The sequence below is a fragment of the Camellia sinensis genome, chromosome 1, assembly GCF_055761805.1.
Source record: "Camellia sinensis isolate YWXY chromosome 1, ASM5576180v1, whole genome shotgun sequence".
NCBI lineage: Eukaryota > Viridiplantae > Streptophyta > Magnoliopsida > Ericales > Theaceae > Camellia > Camellia sinensis.
This window is the reverse complement of record NC_138961.1, coordinates 137,488,127-137,509,661: the sequence shown is the minus strand read 5'-3', so window position 1 is coordinate 137,509,661 and position 21,535 is coordinate 137,488,127. Positions and strand designations below refer to the sequence as shown.

The window sequence follows — 21,535 nt, the reverse complement described above, 5'->3', positions numbered from 1 at the left end:
ATCTCATCACACTTTTGTTTGCCTTTGTCATGCATCTTTAACTTTGACGGCCCCCTAGTTTTCTTCTTTGGTTCTTAACCAGAGTTAGCTACTTCATCTGCATTTGGTGATTCAATTTGTCGAGTATTGGAGTCTACATCTGAAATTCTAATGGGTTCATCACTTCTATTATCCATTGTGGCAGCAACTATAGCTTCTTGCTATTTTCTATGTCTTTTTGCTGCCATTTTAGAACTCTTTATGATACATGAAAAAATAAAAACAAGGCAGCCAATAATTGGTTAAAAATGTGTACCCAAAATAAATAAATTAGAAAAAAACATTTGTTTGAAAGTTACCTCTGCACACATTGTTGGTTGGCAACTTGAATTACTAAATCCTTAGAAAAGAATTCCACCTGCAAAAATGAAAGAACAAAACCAAGTCAAGTAATATTTTTTATATGAGATACAATTATATGAAAATGTTTTGTAAAAAAAGAATAAAAAATAAAAACTACTAATTCATTTCATATATACCACAAATATCACATAGTGAAAAAGTGATTCTTAAATGGCAATCACAATAGAACACAAGTACTTATAATGTTATTTTACTTCATTATTAGGTCAACAAAACATGAAAAGTAACTTATTCATCACGCAACACTTCCATACCCTTACAATCACTCCTTACATAGCACTCATCTTCATCACTATTAGCCATTTCAAGCCTCGCTATATTGACATGTTCACATGGCATGTAATGTGACACCCCAAATCTACACTAAGGGTTGTAGTCAAGGGAAAGTCACTAATGAGTCCTATGGCCAATAACCAAGTAAGATCCTAGATCCTCGGAGGAGTCAAATTAGCCTCCCTTCTAAGTCCAGCTTTCTTAGGTAGTGCACTACCTTTTTGACAGATCTTAAGAGGCATTGACGCAAGGTCTCATAAACAACATAGGGAATTATATTGGTGTTGGAATATAAATACATTAGAATAGAATAATTACAAATATCCTTAATTAGAAAAGCTCGTTCCATCAACATTACATTCAAAAGAAAATTTAAAGTTTCATTTCGACTTTACAAAACAACAACAGAAAATCCTAACTTTCTAGGATAGCCAAAAGTCCTCGAAGGTTTCCGATTTGTCGTCTCCTGCTACGTGCTCTTCTTCGACCCCTAGCATGATACGTCATGAGCTTTGAATGCCTAGTAAATGCACACACACCCCATCTCTTTTTTCCCGGTTCAATACACAACAGTATAAAAAAAATAGAGGAAGGGATCATGGCATTTAAATTCATAGCATAGATTATATGGTTAATTGTTAGTAGTCTAGAGATCTACCGAAGAGATTTTGTCCTCCGAACTCCAAGAATTAGACATGGATTATTCGGTATGCCCCCTTTTTTGCTACTTTGTTGCAGACTTTACCTTGGATGCCTACCAATGGTTATATACCATGTAGCACCAACAATAGGGCCTCAAAAGATATGATAATGATGGGCCTTGCCCAAACCCCTCCTTACATCGAACTACCTAGGGTCTAAATGCAACCGCTCTATTCAAGGGTTCCGAAACAACCACTTGCGCAAGATTTAACTTACCAAAGGGAATGCATCCCAGTAACTAATAACTTCTTCTCATAATAATAATAATAAGGTGATCGAAATCCATTAGCCACCCCCATTAAGTTTTCCGTTAGATTAATCGTTGTAATTAGTTAGTACAAGCAAGAAGGAAAATAAATTTGCATAAGTGTAAGCATCATCAAAGGAAAAAGAATTATATAACCATGACATGTATAATATTATACCAAGACATTCTTATATATAAGTGAGCACATTCATAAAGTCAAGAGCACAAAACATGATTATATATTAAAAGAATTATTTCAGATTTTTCCCAAATCCAGAGTTCCTATGGTTCATAGAGAATTTTATCTAGTTTCCGAACAATTTTTGGAAATGGAATAGCTTTTCTAGATTTTTAATTATTTCAGAAATACTCCAGCTCTGTCAAGATTCGTCGACCGTTACGAAAATTAGATTTTCTCAAAACCCGCTCACTCGTTTTCAATGAAACCAATTTTACTTGAAATATAGATCCGTAAGGAAGATTTTGACCTAAAATGGAGGCCTAGAATATTTTTATGCATTTTTCTAGAATTTTCGCAAGTTGGCTATAAAACAGATTTTTCTAGCATATTTATTAAAAATAGAAATTTGGTGAGAAAATAGGTCAACTAAGGGAAATTTTCCACTTGTCTTGTGATGAAAACATGCTAAATAATATGTATTAAACTCAAAAATTTAAGGTGAAGGTGTGCCTTTCGAAATTTTGAGAGTTTGATATGGAAAAAGGTAGTCTTATACTGATTTAGAGAAATACAAGAAAGGTAGAATCAAGGCTGAACTCCTTTCATTTTTAACACAAGAATACCATCAAAACACTTTTGAAATGAATGTTTAATACTTCTAAGAGTATGTATTTGAAAGGAAAAGAAATTAGAGAGAGTTGTGTTGTGGCTTACTTCAGGGTTGTTGGAATTACTAGCAAACTTTTTCTTCCTCTCCTCTCTTCTACCAAGCTCACCCTCCTTCCTCTCTTCTCTCTCATCTGAATATAGTGTGTATGTGTGTGTTCTTACATGTAAAATTCTATAGGAGGGGCTATTTTTATAATGAATTTGGTGCAAAAGATCCTAAATGCCCATTGGTTGGAATTGGATTGGATAGTTTGGATTTAGTTTGAATTCAATGGAATAGTAGAGGATCATAGGCCTTAATTAGGTTCCTAAACATGATCTACTTAGGGTTTTCCTCCTAATCAAACCAACCTAGTTGCATAAATACATATATATATATATATAACTTTGTACCATGTCAAATATTTTTTCTTTGAATTACGCAAGCTTGCCTCCAAAAGTACACTCATTTCATCTACATAGGTATTGGCTGGCCAAAGCTATGGATTTGAGGGACTTGTTTTATATTTTTTTTGTGTACAATTGTTGGAATTTGTGAGATAAAATGTTTAAAAAAAGATTTCAGAGTACAAGTGTATATATAAGTATATAATGGTACTTGTTTGGGGTCTTTGCGTTATTTAATAAAAATGTGAGGGTTTTGGGTTTAATTATGAATTGGAATATTTATTTTAGTGTAGAATTAAATTAAATTAAGGTTAAAGAGTCTAATTCGGTCTGGATTCTTGTTTCGAATAAAAAGGCTATCTACCGAAGAACAAAATGAAAATTGGAAAATCTAGGATTTTTGAGTGGTAATTCCACATTTAGGGAGTCAATTAATCAGTATTAGGGTATCAGATGTAAGCATCATCATTATACATTTCAAAATCATGAAAACCTCTTCGGGGTGCTTTATGTACAACTTCCAACTGGATGTATCATTATCTCTCAAATAAAACCCTCATTTTGCACGTAAGGCTAGAATGAACGGATCTCTCTCAAATTGATGTTTGCCATGTTGTAAGTTAACCAAAGTAAATCCATCTTCAACTTTGACACCATTTCCGGTAGCTGCCCAATCACATGGACTTGGAATTTATAATAGTCCAACAAAATAGTTTCTTTAATAACCCTAAAAAAGAGATTTTTCTCACAACTTGTGTGGTATGTCTCTTACTAGCTCGACAAAGATTTTCTGCTTCGATAGAAACACCACTATTTTGTGTAGTCCTCTCAATATTGGTTGTATGAAAGCAATGGCCATTAATGGCATAACCCAAATGTAGCTTGACTTTTTCGCACCCCCCTTTCGGACAGTTCGAATTGGTCCTACAATTCGAACTCTTGTCACGGCTCTGAATCTAATCTTACAAAGTGCAATGTAAGATTGATAAATCACCAAAGAGTCCAAATCCGGTGATTGATTTTGGAAAATGGATTTTAATAAAAAAACGCCAAACATGGACTGCTTTGCCAGATTTTAGAGTCGCCACCTAAATATTTTATTTTTGGGAAATTTAGGAAACCCTGACTCGCGCCAAAGGCCACGTGTTTGTCATCACCAAAGTTGTCTCGGCTCAGGAATTTGGGTATGAGAGGGAAAGGTCCTGAAATGAGTACCCCCACTTGCCCGATCAAAGATCGGCCTCTACTAACATGATATGTTGTTTTTGAAAACACATGCATTCTTATTCCGGTTATTATTCTAACTTACTATGTGATGCGCGCAGCATAGAAGTATAGACTAGATCGCCTGAATTGGAACAAAACATTTCATGTTCATTTTCGAAAATGGTTTGCAAGCGCTACTCGCAAGTAGACTAAAGCGTAGATTTGCCACCCTCAAGTGGGCTTAAAACATGATGATTTGCCACTTCAAGTGAGCTTAAAACTCACATTTCGATGAATTGTTCCAATTCAAGCAATGAAGCCTTCATCGACAGGCATTCATGCCGTTAATCACTTAAGCACATAGCCTCATGGCAAGCATGCTATCATGGCAGTCACTTACACACATGCAAGGATGCTAAAGCGTAAACACTTACAGTGTACTCTGAGCCAAAATACAAAACTAGTTAGAAATCAATACATGATCCTAGTTATCTTAAGATGCCTAATGCAACACATGCAATAATGTAACTAAGTAGGCTCAGCTATCTAAGATGGCATATGAGTTGCAACACTTGATAACATGCTTTGAAACACGTATTCAAGAAAGTGTATTAAAATACAATGCAGTTTGTATGATGTGCCGAGCCCGGTGCATGCAAGACAAATAAACGATGCACGCATGTAAAGCATAAGTATGTTAATTGAAACATGCCCTAAAACTAACCATCAAAAGCTGGTAAATAAAAGGGAGAAAGACGTGGAGTTAGAAGACATTCACACACTCACGCACATTTATTACAGCATTTGCCCTCTCAACGGAGGGTCCGAATGAAAGAGAGCTAACTAGCTACACTAATTAAGCTAACTATTACCAAATGAAACTAATTAACTAACAACTTAACTAATTACAAACACAAATGAATAGCTAAACACATTAACTATTTAAGTACAGAATCAACGAGTTAACCATCTAAGCAAAGCAGTTGAAAGGAGCCTCGGGGCGAGGAATGCATGCATGCTCGGTTGTTTCTTCCTGAAATCCCGTCGCCTTGCCACCGGTTGCCTCTGTTTGCATTTGCTTTGATTCTGAATACCAAACAAATCTTCAGGTTGTCTTTGCTCCAGAACCAGAATAACTTTGAACCATCTTCAAGTTGGTGGACTGTCGGCCACCAGGGGAGGCTGTAGGCCACTTGTCGGCCACTTAAGAAGGCTGTAGGTCACTTAAAGTGGCTGGTCGTCCAGTTGCTTCTACACACTTCCAATTTGCTGCAAACAGAGTTCAACAAGGGCAAAGCAAGGCATTTGCAGGGTATGTGTGTACAACCACCCTCCTTATCATTTCTCAAGCTCAAAGGAGTGCGGTACTCGACTCTCGGGCCACCAACCGAGCATTGCAATGCACGGTGGCCGAGAAGCCAAGTTTGTACAAGTTAATGAATGCACAAGTAACACACAAGACTCAAGAGGCCTCTACCCTATCATGCAAAATCAAGGGGGACGAAGACCAAGAAATGAGGCACGTTTCATCACTTCAAGTATGAAACGCTCCTCATTTCTTGTGTTTGGATTAATGTCCGATCCAAACACAGTGCAATGCAACACATATGCAAACAATAGGCTTATCTATCAATGCTAGGGTGGCATGCGCAAGGCTTTATCATGTAAGCAATGCGTGCATGGCATGTTTAAAGGCTAAGGCATCAAAACTAGTGAATTGTATTACACATGAGGCATGCATTATCAATCCCAAATGGTCAAACCGACTATGGACAGACCTACATTATGCCAAAACAGTGGCACAATCATGCTGTGCTCAACTGGTGATGTCTGAGTCTTAAGGTCGGTCAAAAATGGGGTGTCTACAATCTGTCCCAAAGCTTGGATATGGCCGAAACGGAATTGGGGCAAGATCTCTTCCTCGTGTCGAGACTTTATCAAAGCTTGGAAATCTTCAAAAGTAGGACACGTCTCTTGTCTGCCAAAGTTAAAAACATGAGTTACCGGATTCCAACACCTAGTCGCAGCATGGAGGAACGAAAAACGCAGCGGGGTGTGGCTCAGCGTAAATAGTACGTTTATTCCGAAACCCCAAAAATTTAACTTTTCCGAGCCATCCAAGATTGCAATCTAATTTGTGAGGTTTTGGGCAAGAAATGCTTCCATTTGAGGCAAAAATGGAGTTAAAATGAAGGCACCACAAAGCTGGAACCTTTATAGAAGATAGGTAGTAAGTGAAGGACAGGTGTCAACGTTCCGGAGAGTCTGCCATCGATGGCCGGCACTTGCTTATTGATAGCTGGCAGTGGCTCATCAGTGGCCGGCAGTGGCACACTGATGGTCGGCAGGCCATACCCCATGGCCGGCAACCTTTCCTTCAGACTCCCTGACCTCGTCTGTGAAGATCCAGTTGTTTGCTGCAGTGGAGTCCTGTTATTTGTGCCTTTTAAGGTCTTGTTTTTGTCCTATTGGACTCTATTGTGTCTCGTTTAAGACGTATTAGTCTTCGTTTTGTTTATCAAGTTATAATCATCTTCTTCTTATATATTGAGTTGTTGTAATTTACTTATCGAGTTGTAAACTTATTAAGGTCTTGTTGTTGCATATTGAGTTGTTTTGTTTATTTCAGTTGTTAGTCGGTTCACTGCCTGATTCAGACAAATGCATGCACAATTTTCAAACAAAGATCAATCTCGTTTTCATGTTGTGCGATGTTATGCGATGTTCAAAATACAAAATACAACACCTTTTGATCAAAAAGCTGTTTTCATTCCATCATGGATTCTTTTTAAAAAAGAGCACAAGTTTTGAAGAAAATAAAACTGCCTGAGGCTGTACAATGTGCTAAAACTACTAGTAAAAAGAGAATAAAAACATCTGAATCGGTGCTATCTAGCTCAAGATCGAGAAGCCCTCTTCACCCTCTTCCTCGGCCGAGCAGACCCTGCACCATCGCCGTCAGCACCACCGTCTAACCTGGATCCGTCGTCGTCTTCCTCCTCAGATGACTCGGACTGTCGACTCGCCGCCTCAGCCTCCTCACTCATCTCGTCGTCATCATCACTCGACACGGGCTCTGAAGGGCCGCTCTCGCTGTGGATGCCTCTACCTCTACCTCTACCTCGGCCATATGTTTGAGCCTGTCTCCCTCTCCTCTCTACTAATGGAGGAGGTGCTGAAGGACCCGCCTCTGCTCCTGCTGGGACATCTGATGGGCCTAGCATCAGGAAGGAAATCTGAAAAAGGTTGTTCGCCAAAATGCATTAGTAATGAAATGTATCAGACGCAAAGAATAATGTGTTGTGAGCAGTGAGTGATCTGCAGTGTATGTATGCCATAAGCAGTGTATTGGAGCAATGTATCAAATCAGTGTAGTGTGGAACTGTACAAATGCTAGTGTCTCAAGAGCAGACTTTGTGGCTTGAAGTGCAGTTCGAAAGAACTCACCGGGATCCTGTAGAGGCTGAGCAGATCCAGACTCATCTCTATTATCTCTGTCAATGAGGCCACTAGATCAATGGTCTGCCCTGTGTACTCTATGTGCGCCTGCGAGTGCATCGAAAAGATCAGTATCCGATGAAGCATAATTGAAATGAAGTAAATATGCAAAATGTGGGGTTTAGTACATACCGGAGTTAGGACTCGAATCCCGGCAAGTGCACGCCCAGCTGATGAAGGCGCAATGGAGATCTGATAAGTCTCCCCATAACGTCTCTGATAAGTTAATGAAGTATGCAGCTCTGGCCATCCAATCTCCTGCCTCTCTATAGGATCTCTCCTCCTACGAGATCTGGTCGCTCTACCTCTCCCTCTCGCAGCTGGAGCTCTCGCCCCCTCACCTCCACGAACGCCGGTCAGAGACAGCATCAGATGCATCTAAATGAAGGTCACGCAGTCGCTCTCCATGTGAAAATAGTCAGTATCCAGTCCTACCATGAACTGAATCACTTGGTCGGCGGACAGCCTGTGTGTCTCCCTAATAGACGCAGGAGGTGCCATCGGTATAAACTGGGCAGGTGATCTTAGGGTCTGGCATACGAAGCGCTCACTCAAAAACCAAGCGCGACAGATCGGGCCCTCGAAGAGGACGTGGTAGCGGGAGACAATCCGGGCAGCGTTGTACTGATCTCAGAGTCCTGACGGTATCGCATCCTATAGACCGCCCGGAACTCCGCTCCGCGCGTGGGGACACGAATCGTTGGTCTTAGCTACTACAGTCCGAACTCATGTCACAGTTATGAATCTAATCTCACAAAGTGCAATGTGAGACTGATAAATCACCAAAGAGTCCAAATTCGACAAATCGTTTTGGAAAACTGATTTTTATCAAGAAATGCCAAACATGGACTGCTTTACCAGATTTCAGAGTCGCCACCTAAATATTTTGTTTTGGAAAATTTAGGAAACCCTGACTCGTGCCTAAGGCCACGCGCCCGTCATCACCAAAGTTGCCTCGGCTCGGGAACGTGGGTACGAGAGGGGAAGGTCATGCAATGAGCACCCCCTCTCGCCTGATCAAGGATCAGCCTTTACTAACATGATATGTTGTTTTTGAAAACACATGGATTCTTATTCCGATTTATTAGCTAGCTTACTATGTGATGCGTACAGGATACAAGTATAGACTAAATCGCTCAAGTTGGAACAAAACATCTCATGTTCATTTGTTTGAAAATGGTTTGAAGTTGCTACTTGTAAGTAGGCTAAGTCGTGGCTTTGCCACCCTCAAGTGGGCTTAGAAAACACTCACGTGGGCTTTAAAACTCGCACTTTGATGAATTTTTCCAATTTAAGCAATCCAACCTTCATCCACAGACATTCATGCAGTTAAACACTTAAGCACATAGCCTCATGTCAAACATGCTATCATGGCAACACTCACACGCACAACACCTGCACACAAGAAGACAATAAACAACACGGTGACTCATCTACCCAGGGGCACTCCGATAATTAAGTCAGTCAACTTATCTCTTAAAGATAACAACTCAAATAATCACTTTACCTGTAAAAGCATACCTTAGGCTTATGGGGGTGCCTTACTTTTATAGTATGTAGTGTCATTATCCTCTAGAAGTACCACCTCATAAAACTCTATCCCCTAAGGATAATATCTATCTCAAACTCCACTAATACAGATTAGAATGAACTCTCTTAAGAGTTTCATCTCTATCCAAATAGAGAGCCTCAAACCATCTAGGACTCTTGTCCTTTATCCGAATATCTCAGATTCCGATAAGGTCACACCATATCTCGACACCTTGGTCCATCCACATAAAATCTCGGCCAACAACCTTGGCTACATGGACAACCCTAAAAATATCTCTCCATAATTTAGTTTTGCTTTGAAGCTTTGTGCACTCATGCTTCCTTTATTGATGTCTGTCTTAGAACTCTTTGTATATCGATTTTTATCAATAAAGTTTTATTTTGATGATTAGAAAAAGACCTGACTTATTAATAAGAACTCAAGTCTAGGCTTATTTTTTGGGGGAACGAAACTATTTAGACTCTATAGGCTATTCCACTGCGGTTACCATTTGAGGATGAACTCTATTATGATTTATTTTAAGAATGATTTTGTAATCTAGCTAAAATTTATATATATTTGTATTTTATAAATTATGCATAATGCACACTCCAAATAATATTTTGGGCGAATTACACTCATGGTCCTTATAGTTTGGGGTTTGTGTCACTTTGATTCTTAACTTTTCAATTGTGACACATTTGACGCTGAATTTTAAATCTTATTCCAAATAAGGACAATTGAAAACACGATTACTTAATTTCAAGGGTAAAATCATCAATTTGATAAAATATAAACTAATTTTATAAAAATAAATTTCAAAAAATATTTTTGAATTTTTAAAAATTATTTGTACCCACTAAAGATAAAATTATGTAAAATTGATAAATCTTTTAGATATTTATTTATTTATTTATTTACCAAATTAATTTGCATTATGTGTTTGGATGATTATCATGTAATAGGTAGTTATTTTTATTTTCATTAAATTAGTTTTTATTTTTCTAAAAGTCAAACATGGCGGCAACTTTGATATCATTATTAAACCAATCTATTAAATTAAAAAATCATAAACAAAAAATATTTCACATATTAAATATATCTACTACGCATTAAAATCATAACAACCACTCATTACATGATCATCATCCAAACACATAATAAAAATTAAGTTAGTAAAAAAATAAATAAATGAATGTCTAAAAGATTTGTCAATTTTACATAATTTTATCTTTGGTGGGTAGAAATAATTTTTTAATTTTTTTTTTTTTAAAAAAATTAACATTTATTTTTTTCAAATTAGTTTATAGTTTATCAAATTGACGATTTTGCCATTGAAATTAAGTAATAGTATCTTCAATTGTCCTTATTTAGAATAAGATTCAAAATTTAGAGTCAAATGTGTCACAATTGAAAAGTCAATGACCAAAGTGACATGAGCCTCAAACTATAGAGATTGTTAGTGTAATTCGCCCTAATATTTTTAAAACGAATAATATTATGTGATCATATTTTGATATCAGATTTTAGTAACCATGTATTGTAACATATTACATGATAGTAATCACATCATCATATGACATATTTAATTATTGTCTTTAAAGTGTCACATCAAATACTTTCAAATATGGTCACCATGGCATTATTAAATTTCATATTTATTTTTTTAATATTCCAAAATTTCAAATTTCAAATTTCAAATGAGTTGGGCTTAGTAATGAATAAGATTCTGTTTTGATTTTCCATTTAAAAAATTTTCAAAATTTTCAAATTAGATGTATGATTAAATGTGCCAATAATTTTATGCTAAATATATTTCTTAGCTTTTAAAAAAATTATAGAAGAATTTAAAAAAATAATTAAATGTACACTTTGAACCAAACAAATAAAACTTTGTTTAATTAAATATGAAAATTGATGTTGATAGATCATGATCATTGCATGGATCCGTCTTTTCCTATTATCGTAAGAAAATAAATAAAAAAAAATTAAAAAAAAAATTAAAAAAAAAAAAACAAAAGTAGTGCTTCATTGTTATTATCATTTAAATTTTTGATTTATTTTCTGTATCAATATTATAAAAATAGCATACATTTAGGAATTTAAAAGGTAATAATTACACCATCTAAAAAAAATTGATAATTACATAATTTAAAATATCTTATCATAATAATTAAAATGTCGATAACTATGATTAAAGTGAAATAATGAATGATTTTATGACACATGTATTTTTATATTTTATTCATTTAAATTATAAAAAATTTAGATTAAAAGTTTTAAATTCATTGACCTAATTGTAGACTTGACTTTCTTCGCGCGCCTCCCTTTTGAAGAGGTGCAAATTAGTCTCCTACAGTTCAGACTCCTGTCACGGTTTTGAATCTAGTCTCACAAGTGCAATGTGAAACTGATAATCACCAAAGAGTCCAATCTGGCAAATCATTTTGGAAAATCAGATTTTAAATCAAATAATGCAAAAATTGGACTGTTTTGCCAGATTACAGAGTCGCCATCTAAATATTTTGTTTTTGGGAAATTTAGGAAACCCTGACTCATGCCAAAGGCCACATGTCCGTCATCACCAAAGTTGCCTCGGCTCGGGAACTTGGGTACGAGGGGGGAAGGTCCTAAAATGAGCACCCCGCTCTCCAGATCAAGGATCGGCCTCTACTAATCATGATATGTTGTTTTATAAACCTCATGTGTTCTTATCTGGTTATTAGCTTACTTTACTATATGACACACACATACAAGTATAGACTAAGTCGCAAGACTTGGAACAAATCGACTCATGTTTGTTTTCAAAAATGGTTTGAAATTGCCACTCGCAAGTGGGCTAAAGTGCGGATTTGTCACCCTCAAGTGGACTTAAAAACATGATTTGCCACTGCGCAAAGTGGGCTTAAAACTCACACTTGTTGAATCATTCCAATTCAAATAACAAAGCCTTCATCCACAGGCATTCATGCAGTTAATCAAGTAAGCACATAGCCTCATGGCAAGCATGCTATCATGGCAACACTCACACTCATGCAAGTATGCTAAAGCGCAGCACTTACAGTGTACTCCGAGCCAAAACCAAAAGCTAGTTAGAAATATGCATAATCCTAACTATGCTGGATGCCTAATGCAACACATGCAATGTGTAACTAATAGGCTCAGCTATCTAAGATGGCATATGAATGAAATAATTTGATACACGTATTCAAAGAGGTATTGAAATATGATGCAGTTTGAGTGATGTGTCGAGCTCGGTGCATGCAAGACAAATGAATAAATGCAAACATGCGAGCATAAGGTATGCTAATCAAAACGTGCCCTAAACTAGCAATCGAAAGCAGTTAAGTAAAAGGGAGAAAGACGTGGAGTTGGAAGACAAGCACACACACGCACGCATATTACAACAATATGCCCTCGCGAAGGAGGGTCTGAATAAATAAGCTAAGCTACACTAAGCTAAGCTAATTATTACAAACCAACTAATTAACTATTCTAAGCTAATTAATTACAACACAATTGAATTTGAATAACTAGTTACACAAACTAATTAATTACAACACTTGTATTAATTAGCTACAACTAACTAATAAAGCAATAAAGTGGTCTCACGGGCGAGGGGGACATGCATGCTCGGTTGCTTCCTCCCAAAAATCCATCGCCTTGCCATCGGTTGCCTCTGTTTGCACTTGCCTTAACCTCTAAAAATTGCACCAACTTCCAGACTGCTTTTACTCCAACACAGGAACACTTTGCACAAAAAAGGACTGGTGGCCGGTAGGCCACAGAAGGCGGCCGTCAGCCACCTTAACTGGCCAGTCGGCTAGTCCAGGTGGCCGGTCAGCTAGTCTAGGTGGTTGATCGGCCACTGCTTTTTCCAGACTCCTGCTTCTGCTGCAACAGAGAGCAGCAGAGGCAAAGCAATGTATTTTCAAGGAAATGTGTGTACTGCCACCCTCCTCATCGTGTCTCAAGCTCAAAGAAGTGTGGCACTTGGCTCTCAAGCCACCAACCAAGCATTTTCATGCATGATGGCCAAAGAACCAAACTTGTACAAGCTTAATGAATGCACAAATTGTGACGCCCCGATTCTACACTATTGATTGTAGTCAAGGAAGAGTCACGAATGAGTCTTGTGGTCAATAACCAAGTAAGATCCCAGTTCGTCGGATGAGTCAAATTAGCCTCCCTTCTAAGTCCAACTTTCTTAGGCAGCGCACTACCCCTTTGACAGATCTTAAAAAGTATTGACACAAGGTCTCATAAGCAACGATAAGGTTCATACATATACGTAGAATATAAATACATAACAACCACGAATATCCTTAATTCAAAAGCATGCTTCGATACATTACATCCTAAGAAAATTTAAATCTTCACATGAGTCTTACAAAACATCAAAAGGAAATTTCTAACTTTACTAAGATTGCCAAAAGTCTTCGAAGGTTTCAGGCTCTTCGTCTCCAGCTATAAGTTCCTCTTCGTCACCTGGCATGATACGCCGTGAACTTTGAATGCCCAGTAAACACACACACACACACCCCGTCCTTTTTTTCCTAATCCAATACACAATCACAAATATAACATCAAATAGTAAAGCATAATACTCAACTAAATAAATAAAGGGTTACAAGTTAGATGTTAGTAAACTAGAAATCCCCCAAAGAGATTTTGTCCTCCCAACCACAAGAATCGGACTCGGATTATTCGGTATGCCCCCTCTTTTGCTGCTTTGTTGCAAAACTAACCTCGGATGCCTACCAACGGTTATATACCGCGTAGCGCCAACCGCAGGGCCACAAAAGAGATGGTAAAATAGGGCCTTGCCCGAATGCCTCCTCACACCAAACCACCTAGGGTCCGAATACAACCGCTCCGTTCAAGGGTTCCGAAAACCACTTGCACAAGACTTTAACTTTCGAATAGGGAACGCATCCCAACAATCCATACATCACATATTATCATCTTTCCATTACTCAAAAGATCGAAAACCCAATACCATCCCAATTAAGTTTTCCGTTGAGTTAAATGTTTCAAATCAAGGTTAAACTAACTTAACAAGATAATAATATCCATGTAAGCATGCATCATTAAGATGAAGAAGATAAAGAAGATAACCATAACACATATAATATCATGCCAGGATATGATCATAAGCTAATAAGCATTTTCATGAACACAAGAGCATAAAACATCCATGCACAACAAAATTTCCAAATTCAATATCACATAAGGATTAGAATGAAAGGACTATTTTAGATTTTTCACCAGACTCGGCCTTCCTATGGTTCGTAGAGAATTTAATCTAGTTTTCAGAACATATTTTGGAAATGGGATAGCTTTTCTAGATTTTAAATTATTTAGAAAACACTCCAGCTCTGTCCAGATTCGTCGACCGTTACAAAAATTTGATTTTCTTGCAAACCTCTCATTGTTTTTCAATGAAACTAATTTTAGTTGAAAGCTAACTCCTTAAAGAAGACTCTGACATAAAATAGAGGCACAAAATAATTTTCTACATTTTCCTAGAAATTTTGAAATTTGTCTGCGAAAATAGATTCTAAGGCACAATACCTAAAACAAGAAGATTTGTGAGAAAAGAGATCCACTACGGGAAAATTTTCATTTCTTTTGTGATGAAAACATACTAACTAACATATATTAAACTCAGAAAATTTACTTGAAGGTGTGCCTTTGGAAAGTTTGAGAGATTGGTATGAAAAAGATAGTTTTGTACCGAAATGAGGGAACTACAAGAGAGGTAGAATCATGGCTCAACCCTTATCATTTTTAACACAAGTAACTCATCAATAACACATCTGAAAACAATGCTTAGAACCCTTGAGAACATGTATTTGAAAAAGGAAAATGAAAGAGAAAGTTGTGTTGTGGCTTACTTGCTAGGCTTTGAACAAGATGGCTCCCCTCTTCCTTTCTCTCCCTCTCAAAACTTCTCTCTTGTTCTCCTTCTCTCCTCTAGGCCGAATGTGTCTGTGAGTGTGTTGTTTGTGTTTTCCATGCTAGGGGGTGGTGATATTTATAGGCAAATTTGGTGTATAATGACATAGAAGCCCACTAGTTAGAATTGAATGGACAAGCTAGGATTTACTTGGAGTTCAATGGATTAGGAGTGATTAGGGAGCTTAACCTTGGGATTAGGAAACCCCAAGTTAATTCCTAGTTGAATAGTTCTTTTGGGTTTCTAGAATACCATGATTATAAATCTTGAAAATAGACTTCTCACTTCTCTCTAGGGTGGCCGGCCATTGGGAAGGGTGATGGGCCATTTTTTAATCAATCTAGGTACTAGGAGCACATTCCTCAATGTATATATTTATATAGGTCTCAATTAATTGATGGTACTTATAGTATAAGGTACATGTACTAGTTTTGGGGAAATACAAAAGTGAGAGCTTGGAGTTAAATTCATGTATTGGAACCTTACTTATGTAGAATTTAATTAAATTAGGCTAAGGAACCTAATTCAGCTAGGTTATTCCTGTTTTGATAAAAAAAATGCTAACCGACAAGATTCGAAATAATTCAAGTAACTGAGGGCTTTAAGAAAATAATTTAAACATTAGGGTTTTTAAAGAGAAAACATTTTTTAGGGGCTTTACAACCTATCCCCCTTAAAACAATTTCGTCCCCAAAATACAACTACATACTGCCTTCGAAAAAGCTCGGGGTAGTTTGCCTTCACCCAATCCTGGCATTCCCAAGTAGATTCCTCAATTCCCCAATGATGCCACAGTACTTTTACCAAGTGAACCATTTTGCCTCTAAGGTTCTTCTCTCGACTATCCTGTATTGCTACCGGTCCTTCCTTAAATGTAACATCTTTGTCAAGACTGATTTCTTCCCATTTGAGGACGTCTGATGGGTCAGCGATGTATTTTCTCCACATAGATATATGGAAGACGTCGTGTATCCCTGCTAACTGCGGAGGTAGAGCTAGTCTATATGCTACTTCGCCCAATCTTTCCAATACTTCAAAAGACCCAATATATCGTGGTGACAGCTTTCCCTTTTTCCCGAAACGTACGACGCCACGCCTAGGTTGCACCTTTAGAAACATGTGGCTACCTACTTCAAACATCAATGGCCTTCTTCTCCTATCTGCATAATTCTTTTGACAGTCTTGAGCAATCTTTAACTGTTGTCGGATCAATTTGACCTTCTCAGTAGTTTCTAGAACAAGTTCGGGTCCTATCAGATTTGCATCACCCACTTTCGCCAGACAAATCGGTGATCTACAAGGTCGTCCATATAATGCTGCAAAGGGCGCCATACCGATGCTAGCTTGAAAGCTATTGTTATAGGCGGATTCAATTAGGGGTAGGTGTCGTTCCCAACTTCCTTGAAAATCCATTGTGCAAGCTCTCAACATATCTTCGAGTGTCTGGATGGTGCATTCAGATTGTCCATCCGTTTACGGGTGAAAGGCGGTGCTAAAACACAACTCCGTACCAAGAGCTTCATGCAGGCTTCCCCAAAATCGAGAGGTGAACCGTGGATCACGATCTGACACAATAGACACTGGAATTCCATGTAGTCGAGTGATCTCCCCAATATAGAGCTTGCACATAGACTCCAAACTGTTGGTCATCTTATAGGGTAAGAAATGTCCTGACTTGGTGAGGCGATCCATTATTACCCATATAGCATCGCGTCCTGTAGGTGACTTAGGCAACCCTGTCACAAAATCCATTGTCACAAACTCCCACTTCCATTCAGCTATTGATAGAGGTTGCAACATCTCCCCTGGGTTTTGATGTTCCGCCTTCACTTGTTGGCATGTCAGACATTTTGCTACAAATTTAGCCACCTCCTTCTTCATTCCATTCCACCAATACTGCCTCTTCAAATCTTGGTACAATTTAGTCCCTCCTGGATGTACTGCAAATGCAGAATGATGACATTCCTTAAGTACGTTTTCTCTAAGTAGCTCATCACTTGGTACAAACAATCTAGCTTGGTATCTTAAGCTCCCATCGGGGTGAATTACCCAATCGGACATTGGTTCTCCTGATTCCAGATGTCCCTTGATATAGGCTACCTCTTGATCGTGCTTCTGGGCCTCCATGATCTCATTCATCAACTTAGGCATCACTTTTTGTGCATTAAGACATGCTTTTGTATCTTGAGATTCTACTTAGATCTTGAATTCATTGAGTGTCTTAACCATATCTCATTCTTTGATGAAAATCTTTGCCATCACTCCTTTGCTCTTGCGACTTAGAGCATCCGCTACTACATTGGCTTTACTGGAATGATATGAGAGAGTGAACTGGAAATCCTCAAGATACTCCATTCATCGCCTCTGTCTCAAGTTAAGGTCCTTCTGAGTAAACAGATACTTCAAACTCTTGTGATCTGTGAAAATCTCAAATTATTCCCCATACAGGTAATGTCGCCATTGTTTTAGGGCAAAAACTACGACCGCTAATTCCAGGTCATGTGTGGGGTAGTTGCGCTCATGTGGTTTCAACTACCTAGATCCATACGCGATTACCATTCCATTTTGTATGAGCACACAACCTAATCCTTCTTTAGACGCATCGCAATACACAGTGTGCCCCACTTCCCGTTCTGGGATGGTCAAAATTGGCGCACTAGCTAACCTCTTCTTTAGCTCTTGGAAGGATTTTTCGCAAGCTTTGTCCTGCTCATACTTTACTCCTTTTTGCGTCAAACGAGTCATTGATTTAGCTAGTTTGGAGAAATCTCGGATGAACCTCCGGTAATAACCGGCCAATCCTAAGAAACTGCGGATTTCTGACACAGTTTTTGGTTGTCCCCAATCTAATATTGCCTCCACCTTAGTTGGATCCACCGTAATCCCATTCTCTGATACTACATGCCCTAAGAATTTTACTTCATTCAACCAGAACTCACATTTACTCGCCTTGGCATATAACCGATTATCCCTAAAAACTTGAAGGACAGTCCTTAAATGTTGCTCATGCTCTTCTTCAGACCTTGAATAAACCAAGATGTCATCAATGAACACTACTACAAACTGGTTAAGGTATGGTCTAAAGATCATATTCATTAGGCTCATGAATACTGCCAGCGCATTGGTTATTCCGAAGCGCATTACTACAAACTCATAGTGGCCATATCTAGTACGAAAGACAGTTTTTGGTATATCCTCCTCCTTAACTCATATTTGATGGTAACCTAACCTAAGATCGATCTTTGAATAGCACTTTGAGCCTCTAAGTTGGTCAAAAAGGTCATCAATCCTTGGGAGTGGGTATCGATTCTTAATCGTGACTCGATTGAGTTGACGATAATCAATACATAGCCTTAACGACCCATCCTTCTTTTTAACAAACAACACTGATGCTCCCCATGGTGAAGGACTTGGCCTAATGAATCCTTTCTCGAGTAATTCCTATAGTTGTGTCTTCAATTCTCGTAGTTCTGCTGGTGCCATGCAATACGGGGCCATGGATATTGGGGTAGTTCCAGGTTGTAGCTTAATGCTCAAGTCTACCTCCCGGGTTAGTGGCAATCCTGGTAACTCCATAGGAAATACATCTGCATATTCGCATACTGCGCATGGAAGTTCTAATTTTTCTTGGCTCTCCTCATTTAAAATCAGACTTGTTATCCTACCCACAAGTTGATCGCGCCACTACGTCCTACATTTCGTTGAAGTCATGGAGTCTTGTCTATCCTCCTTAAACTGAAAACATGCTCCATTGGATGGGTAAGTCATCTCCTTCTTTTGGTAACTATCGATAATTGCTAAGGTACGAGTAACGAGTCTATTTTTAAGATGAGGTCGGAGTAGGGTATATTCATGAAGTTGAGTTTCCTTTCCACAAGCTCCAAATCCTCTTGGATTCTACCTCCTTTCATTCTGAAGTCAATGTTGTGCCGATTATTTCCATAAAGATGGTAAGACTCCTCCAAAATTTCATTCTTGATAAGGTTCGGGATTTTAGCCACGGTTACTAGTCCATTTTTAAGGTTTCAATTTCCTGGTACCACATTTCTATTGTTGCTTGCAAGTTCATGTTATTACTTATCTCGAAGTATGGTCCACCATTTGTTTTTCTTTGAATGGGGTGAGACGTAGGTCAAATTCTAACTACAGAGGCAATTCTTTATGGGTAAGCAACTAATCTTAAGTTAGAGTTTAATTATCCTAAGGTGTTCACACAGCACAACTTCATGTATTCATAATAGTAATTACAAGATTCTTAAAATTGGATTGAAGTGGAGACGAAGAATACGTAACATCAGGATTAACAGAAATATGGATGAGTGGTATGATGTTATGGTTTCAAACTTTAATGTGATCAAGGTTATAGATGTAGTGACTAAACTAGATATTTAACTTGAAACTGCGTTGGCCATCCGCATTTCAAACTGAATATCCAAGATTCATCACCGAGTAAAGAAAATGAAATTATTTACAAGAAGCCTTGGGCTAAATAAAATAATCAAGGGTCAAAGGAGGTCAAATTTACAAATAGTAGTATATAAAACAGGACTAGATGGACAAGACTTAATCATGAAAAGGATGACATCGAATAAAGGTTACGAATACAAGATGAGGGTACGAAAATCGATAGAAGACGCGTAGAACTAATAGTACCCCCTACTGCGCGATGTGAGGTCACGCTCAAAGTTAAAACCATTTCACGATCTTGAAGTAGGTCCTTATGAGTTGATGTTGGTCTGGAGGGGTCAGTAGAAGCTACCAGGTGGCTCAGCGACGAGCCGAATGTTGTTGAGAAGCCTCAGTCAGAACAGGGTCCGTTAGGGACGGGGACATCAATAGTGGCCGAAAGGGCCGGGAATCAGTTTGCATCGCCGGAGAGCGTCGGTGTTAAGAATTTTGCTTGGGATCTGAGTAATTTGAATACGGGAAATGTTAAACAGAAATCTGCTCTGAAGCAGTTTGAGCAGGAAAGGATCGAAGATTCCGAGAGAGCCAAAAAGGCCAAAGCCCCTGCGGGGATAGAACGGGTTGTATGCACAGGAACGGAACATGCTGCGGGCACAGAAACGGAAGGTGCTGCGGGCACATGAATAGTTGTAACGGAGCCGGACAGGTGTCTGTCGACTACCGATGGCATGTGGTGGGAAGATGACGACCTATGTCTTGCCCACAAGGATGAAGATTGGGGGAACAACCAGTCGGATGATACCTAGTACGTCGGCGAAGTTGACCACATGACTAGGAGCGAGCGGTATTTCAAGCCCCGGCACTTAGATCAACCAGAGGCGTCCGGAAAGGACAAGGAGACAGAGAAGCAAAAAGATAAGTTGCTCGAGGAGGAGACTGTTCTGAAACAGCTTAAGAAGATACAAGCAGACATCTCCATCTGGGAACTGCTTATGACCTCAAAAGTTCACCGACAAGTTGTCCTTTCTGCAATGTACAAGGCCAAACTCTCAATAGATACCACGCCTGAGCAGCTGGTAGGACTGGTCTTTCTGGGAGGAGCTTCCCTGACATTGACCTTTACTGAAAATGAGCTACCGCCCGAGGGCATAAACCATAACAAACCTCTCTACATCTCTGTGGAGTGTAAATACAAATGGATACCGATAGTTCATGTCGATACAGGATCCGCCATTAATGTGTGCCCGTCCATGACGGCATATGGAATCGGGTTGAAGCCTGCGAATATTGTGCCAACTGCCCAAGTGATAAGGGCCTATGATAACACTAGCAGAGAGGTGATGGGGACCGTGAAGATTCAGACTCAGGTTGGTCCAGGACAACAGGATGTTGACTTTCATGTCTTGGACGTTCCCGCAACCTTTAATCTACTCCTAGAGCGGCCGTGGTTGCACCAGGTAAAGGCGGTCTCTTCCACCCTGTATTAGATGTTGAAATACCCCCACGAGAAGGGGATGACAATTGTCTTTGGGAATTCGTCAATCCATCCGCCGCCAAAGTGTCTACACCGGTTTTGGAAATCGAGCATGGCACGGAGGATGTGTTCCTGTCAGGATTTGCCCTAGCCGAGGCTCGGGTCGTACAAAACATTTTAGCTGCTGATGAGGGTTTATATGTCAGTGCACAGTCAGTGTACCTCATGAACAAGCTCCAGCACATCCTAGGGATGGGACTAGGAAAAAGTGGCCGGAAAGGCATTACCACATCGACCGAAGTGCCGCACAACCCGCATACCTTTGGCTTGGGTTATCTGCCCACCAAAGAGGACTGGGTGAGGAAAGGCAAAGAAATGGCTGGGAGAGCCAGAGCCAAGCAGACCGGGAGGCATTTTGAGCTGATGCAACGGCCTATCCAAGGCAACCTGAATGGACACTTTGTCCGGGAGGGGGAAGACTTTCCATTCTGCGACTTCCCAGAGCCATGGCTGAATGCCGAGAAAAGGCGCCTGTCGGGTTTTGAGATCTTCTTTGACTTGCAGTTGACTGGGGATGATGTTGCCGAGGAGCAGACAGA

General features: G+C 39.0%; 1 protein-coding gene across 1 annotated transcript; it reads right to left on the bottom strand.

Moving 5' to 3' along the window:
• Positions 1-15,712: 15,712 nt before the first annotated feature.
• Positions 15,713-16,387, bottom strand: LOC114303079 (uncharacterized). The gene has a single exon (XM_028248228.1). It carries the CDS (start codon positions 16,385-16,387, stop codon positions 15,713-15,715), a length of 675 nt encoding a protein of 224 aa, XP_028104029.1.
• Positions 16,388-21,535: the final 5,148 nt, after the last annotated feature.